Source organism: Zingiber officinale, chromosome 6B (assembly GCF_018446385.1).
Source record: "Zingiber officinale cultivar Zhangliang chromosome 6B, Zo_v1.1, whole genome shotgun sequence".
Classification (NCBI taxonomy): Eukaryota; Viridiplantae; Streptophyta; class Magnoliopsida; order Zingiberales; family Zingiberaceae; genus Zingiber; species Zingiber officinale.
The window spans coordinates 8,452,316-8,458,742 of NC_055996.1; the positions used below are offsets into that span (position 1 = coordinate 8,452,316).

General features: G+C 39.6%; 1 protein-coding gene across 1 annotated transcript; it reads left to right on the top strand.

Annotated features, from left to right (window-relative positions):
* The first annotated feature begins 2,973 nt into the window (after positions 1-2,973).
* Positions 2,974-4,673, top strand: LOC121989915 (ethylene-responsive transcription factor WIN1-like). The gene is made up of 2 exons (XM_042544215.1): positions 2,974-3,294; positions 4,040-4,673. Exons 1-2 carry the CDS (start codon positions 3,215-3,217, stop codon positions 4,545-4,547), a joined length of 588 nt encoding a protein of 195 aa, XP_042400149.1. The 5' UTR covers positions 2,974-3,214; the 3' UTR covers positions 4,548-4,673.
* Positions 4,674-6,427: the final 1,754 nt, after the last annotated feature.

Sequence of the window (6,427 nt, forward strand, 5' to 3'; positions counted from 1 at the left end):
TATAGCCACTGGGAAAAGTTATCCATGGCTGGAAGGCGCTTCCAATAGACTAGAAGGCGCCTCCAGCGAGGCACCAAAAGATAAAGCTTTATCCTTTGACAACAACTAAACTCAGCTTGGTCGAAGGCGCCTTCCAGCCCTATGGAAGGCGTATTGCTCATCGAAGGCGCGTGGAGGCGCCTTAAACTCCCTTTAAAGGTGCCTCCAGCAGTATTTCTAGCCTTGTTTTTGCTCTTCTGCTGCTTCGATTGCCTAGGTGATCGCGGCCATCCAGGATAGGGCTTACCCGAATCCATTTCCCGGTCTTCTCCTTGAGCAGGCTTCCGCTCCGGCTTCTTGTCCCTTTGAACGTCCCGCATGTCCTTCTCGTCCACCGGTGTACTCTTCCGCAACACCTCGTCCCTCGGATGCATCGAGCCTGTCGGCTCCCTTCCCGTGCCATCATTCTCACTAACTGTGCCTTCTGCTTGACTTCTTGTGTTCGTAAGTTCTTGCACACTTAGATACAAGATTCAAACATAACAGGACCTAATCTGGTTGATCACATCAAAATTACCACGGGTTCCAACACAATATTTAATCTAGATTAACAAATTTTAAAAAAAACTAAAAAAACACAATTTTCATTACATTTTAAAGTTCTGATTTAACATCCTACATTTTAATTATATAGTCAACTATTATTTGTACTTCTGTTATTTATAACCAATTAAAGTCAACCATCATTATTTTTATTTATTACCACTTTATCTCAAAATAATATACTTTTAGTTATCATATTTTAGTAATAGTAAATAAATCTTTTTATTTTCTAAGATAAGTATTCTTCTAAACCTAATATACTTATTGCACTAACATTATAATAATTAATCTTCACCAAAATATTGGTTCAAAATGAGTGCTTTTGAGCTTTCATAATTTTTTTCCTTAAAAAACTCTCTATCGGTATGCATAACATTAAATTTTGAGTTTGTTATACCTTTTCCAAGATTATTTTTTGTCCTTGACGTCTAATGCTTTGATTATTTTCATGAAGATTGGGTCTCTGACTTCGCATGCTTAGCCTCTTCTTTACTCAGTGCCTCTTTCTCATCCTCTATCACTTTGACCTTACCTTTCCTCTTTATCAAATGTAATTTTTGTCATCCAAATAGCATAAAAACTTGTCTACTTGTGTGAGACAAATATGGTTGCAAAGGCAGGCTTAGTTTTGTACTTTCCGTTGTTTTTCTCCTTCCACCGTTATTTAGCTGTTTGAATCTATTAATTTTGGAGGCGATTAATCTGATCTTATCAAAAATTTCCATCATAGCAATTAAGATCAGAATCTTAGATGTTTAGCAACCACTTAGAAAATCTAACCATTGCGCTGTAGCTATCAGGAGCTTTCTCCTTTTACTGTTGGTAGTAAAAGGTGAAACCACGATGGCTCCCTATTATTTGGAAGGGTGCATGGTTGATTGCTTTGTCTCATTTATTAATTATGTCTCATCAGTATCACCAGCTACCACCATCAGCATCACAGAGACACTCCTTTAAATCGACTCGTGGCTTTTGTACGTTCAGTGGTCACTGCATATAACTATATATTTGTCTTCCTTTAATTAGTATCCACAAATCAAGCAAAAGATTATGATTAAAAAAGCAAGAAAAAGAAGACTATAACTATCAAAACTTGTGATCGGGTGGTGTGTATAAATTTTGAGTTCTGATGCATTATTCGAATACTAAAAGTTGTCAAAACAAAACCTAAAGGAGGATGCTTTTGCCAAATCGATTTGATAACAAATATAATAGCAGAACTACCATGTTGGGTATCCATTTCAAATATCCCTCCCTTATGAAGTATCTCCTTATTTGAAGGCAGCCGCTTAGCTAAGATTTTTAAACCAAGAGGGTGATTTTTAAAATTTTCAAAGTTTAATATAGGTTGATTTTCACACTTTAAAATATAAATTTTAAATTTAAGGAGCTAACAATGAATTTAAATTTGAAATTTTCAACATTGGTATTAAGTTATAAGTTGAAATAATGATCTATCAATTCCTAGAGTTTATTGGTGACCCAAAATTGAAAAAACATTTATAATATCATATTTTTATAATATGTAACATTCCTATATTGATGATGACATATGACATAGTAGAGGCTATAGTGTGTTGGGGAAAAACAAGAATGAAAGAGATTTTTTTTTAAAAAAAAAAAATATAGTAATTCATTTTAAACTGATCAAAAATTTTAAATTTATATCGATCATAACTTGATTAAATCAATTTCAAATCAATATCAGTTTAAATTAGCGTAATCATTATCTCTGTGTCTATCTGTTGGATTTAATTCGAATCTGATTCAATTTTAATTTAGCGCTCTCGCTTCGTATTTTATATTTTATTTATTTATTTATTATTATATATCTTATTTTTAAAATTTAATATTTAATATTTCAAGATACGATATTTTCTCATAAAAATAGTATTAGGTATATGATGTAGTAAATTTTAGATCCGTTCTTAAGAATCAATTCGTTGTGGCAAAAGGCAAATACGTTCGTCCTCAGCGCCCCCGTCAATCCGTCCCAGGTCCAACACGGAGGAGATAAATCACGAGCAGCTATTAGCCTTTTAGAATAGTGACTAGGACATAAGGGAGGTATTTACTTAAGAATCAATTCGTTGTGGCAAAAGGCGAAACGCTCGCCCCCAGCGCCCCCGCTGTACCCGAACGGGCATGTGACGAACAGGGTATAATACGGGGATAGGAGATTTATTCCCTAGCTACCTCGAGGATCGACCCTGCGACCTCATTGTGACAACATCCGTCACATACCAACACGAATGACCCACGGGATCTACTTAAGAATCAATTCGTGATCATTATATCAATAGATATCATGTGTCCATCTTCACTATTGCATACAGCTAGCGCATGTAAAGGCTCGAAGATGGTAGACATAAATGAGCGATTCATGGGTGTAGGTGAGTTTTTTATTGCCTGCCTACTGCTGCGGCTCATTACCTTGCTTATCTCTTCTCTCCACGCTTCACCGATACCCTCTCTGTCACGTTCCTTGATCAGTCTCCCACCTTCTCATACACTCCTCCCTCCCTCGCTCAACTTCCCTCCTCACTTCTCCCTCACTGCTGCACCAGTTCGTACTTTGCGGTCAGTGGCTCCTTTCCTCTCCTTGTCCGCCTTTGTCACGCTTAGACAAATCATGGTACAGTCCCAGAAGTTCCGAGGAGTGAGGCAGCGCCACTGGGGCTCCTGGGTCTCAGAAATCAGACACCCTCTACTGTGAGTAGTACACTTCGTTTTCTTCTTGGGGAAATTTTTAAAATAAGTAAACATTAAAGTTATTAAAAAATAAGTAAAATTAAAACTTTTTACAAATATAGGTGAGAGGTGCTCATATCCGGGATTTAAATCCCGGTTCTTTTTAAATTCCGGGATTTAAATCCCAGATATGATGAATTACCGGGATTTAAATCCCGGTAATTTTTTTTTAATTTTTTGAACATATTGTTTTTTTCATGCTTAAGTTTTATTTTGTAAAAAAAATTAAATTCCGGTAATTTTTTTTTAATTTTTTGAACATATTACTTTTTTCATGCTTAAGTTTTATTTTGTAAAAAAATTTAAATCCCGGTATTTTTTTTAAATTTTTTGGACACCTTATTACTTTTTTCATGCTTAAGTTTTATTTTGTAAAAAAATTTAAATTCGTAATAATTGTTTATATCCGGGATTTAAATCCCGGATATTCATCATATCCGGGATTTAAATCCCGGAATTTAATAAAATAAATAAAAAAAAAAGAATCGGGATTTAAATCCCGGATATGAGCACCTCTCACTTATATTTATAAAAAGTTTTAATTTTACCTATTTTTTAATAATTTTACTGTTTATATCTATTTTAAAATTTTCCCCTTCTTCTTGCATACCGCATTGTCTGTGGAGTAGGTGTTTGTGGATATGCCACAGTGAGAATGTGGGATCAGTCCCTGTTGATCGGCTATTGCGGCTATACTTTGGCGCAGCAAGCGCAGGGTGTGGTTGGGCACGTTCGAGACGGCGGAAGAGGCGGCGCGCGCGTACGACGAGGCGGCGGTGCTCATGAGCGGCCGCAACGCTAAGACAAACTTCCCGGTGTGGCTGAGCACGGCTGACGGCGTCGACGCCAAGGCGCTGTCGGAGGCGCTCTGCGCCAAGCTGCGTAAGTGCTGCAGGGCCGCGCCCGCGCCGTCGCTCATCTGCCTCCGCCTCGACACCCAGAAGTCCCACATCGGCGTCTGGCAGAAGCGCTCTGGCACTGGCGCCGGCGCCTCCAGCTGGGTCATGACCGTCGAGCTTGGCACTGATCCACATGCCTCTGCCGTCGCCGCACTGCCACCTCAGCAGCCCCCTTCTTCTTCCTCCTCGTCGTCTGAATCTGCCTGCCTTTTGACAATCGACGAGGAGGAGCAGCAGCTGGCGTTGCAGATGATAGAAGAGCTCCTCAACCGGAAGCATGCCGGCGCAGAAGGTGAAGCCAGCTTCTTCTTCTGATCACCATCCTTAAAATTAAAGACACATAGTTCATCCGATGATTTATAAGTATTGTATTTGTCAATATATAATCCCACACAAGCAAAGTTAATCAGATGATGATGAAATGGGCACTTGTTTGTGGCACGATTAAGCCATTAAGATGTCTGATACGGAATGTTATAAATGGTCCAAAAGTAATACGAGATTGATAGTCAAGATGATAAGGTATTAAGGTAATAGTTAAAATCAAGGGTGTATGTATTTGAACGAACTGGACATAAAGTGACTGGATTTATAAGGCTTAGTTTTCTACTCATAGGCAAGATCCTAGCACAAATCCGGACAGACACAGAGCCGACTGGATCTATATGGCTTAGCTCCCTACTCATGGGTAAGACATCTAGCATAAGTTCGGGCAAAATCAGAGCAGGTCGGATTTATAGGGCTCAGCTCCCTACTCATGGATAAAACCTCAACATAAATTTTGATGGACATAGAGCCGACCGGATATATAGGGCTTCTAGCATAAACCTGGGCAGATACAGAGCCGGGCAAATCTACATGACTCAGTTCCCTTTTCCTCATGAGTAGGGCTTTCAATATAAATTCAGGAGAACAAGAGTCGGCCAAATTTATTGGACTTAACTCCCCACTTTTTAGGGGCAAGCCCCAAACATAAACTCGGACGGCCAAAGAGTCAGCCTGACTTATGAGATTCAGCTCTCCACTCTTCATGAGTAGAGCTCCCAGCATAAATTCGGGTGGCCATAGAGCCAGTTGGACTTATGAGGCTCAACTCTCCACTCCTTATGAGCAGGGCTCCCAAAATAAACTTGTGCGACCATATAGCCGATCATACCTACGGGGATCATCTCCCCACTTTTCACACGGGCATGGTTCTTAGCTTAAACCCGATCGACTCTAGGCCGATTATACTCTCTCTAGGAGATAGTATTATTAGAGAATCACAACAAATCGATAATCTGTTAAAGAATAACAGTTACTTAGTATAGAATATTCCGTTACAGACAGATACACATAATAGAACTTTCTTCTATCTAGAGGAAGGCTGGGTCATCTCATCATTATGGAAGTTATAAGAGGTGGTATAAAAGCAGTCTTCTCTGTTGACAAGATATGCTCACACGCACATGCACATGCACATGCATCCACATTTACTATTCTGCTATTTATCTTCTTCTCCATTACACTTAGCTATTGTTCTGATTTGAGAGTTGGAATGCTTGTGTCAGGGATTTCCTCCATGGTTTTTTCTATTTACTCTCTTTGTAGTGTATGCAGGTTCATCCGTATCATCAAGGTGTTCATCTCCTCGCGGGACCATGTCTCTCTTGCTAGAAGTCTTTTCACAATCAATATCAGAGCTACATGCCTAGTATTTCATCTCCTCCGATTTGAGATATGATCAAATTTGACACTATCTATGAAAATCTTTGCATAAATCTGAAATCCGGAGAAGGAAGAGATTGGACGACTCACTACAATTACTTTGTTGTAAGAAAACTTGGAGCTGCTTATAGCCACCCGAGCGCAGAGGCTTGTGCAATAACAAGAAGCAGTCGAGGGTCCTTTGCCAAACGACTCGGCTATATCAATGACAGACCCTCATACCGAATGAGGAACCTGAGTGGAGGGCCCTATCAGGTTCCTACTGATTCTTGCCCCTCTGACCGGCTTCGTGCAAGCGCCTGCACATCGATCGGCTTGTCACCCATGCCGTCCTCTCCGGTTGTGTATCACAGGGTACTGTTCTGAACGCACACATATCTACATTTACTATTCTACTATTCATCTTCTTCTTCATTTCGCTCGACTTTTATTTTAACTTGAGCGTCGAAGTGCCTACGTCAGATATTCCCTCTCTGATTCTCGCTCTA

Coding starts and splice junctions, on each gene's coding strand:
- LOC121989915 (XM_042544215.1), top strand. CDS start 3,215: ATGGTACAGTCCCAGAAGTTCCGAGGAGTGAGGCAGCGCCACTGGGGC. Junction 3,295..4,039: donor GAAATCAGACACCCTCTACT/GTGAGTAGTACA, acceptor ACTTTGGCGCAG/CAAGCGCAGGGTGTGGTTGG.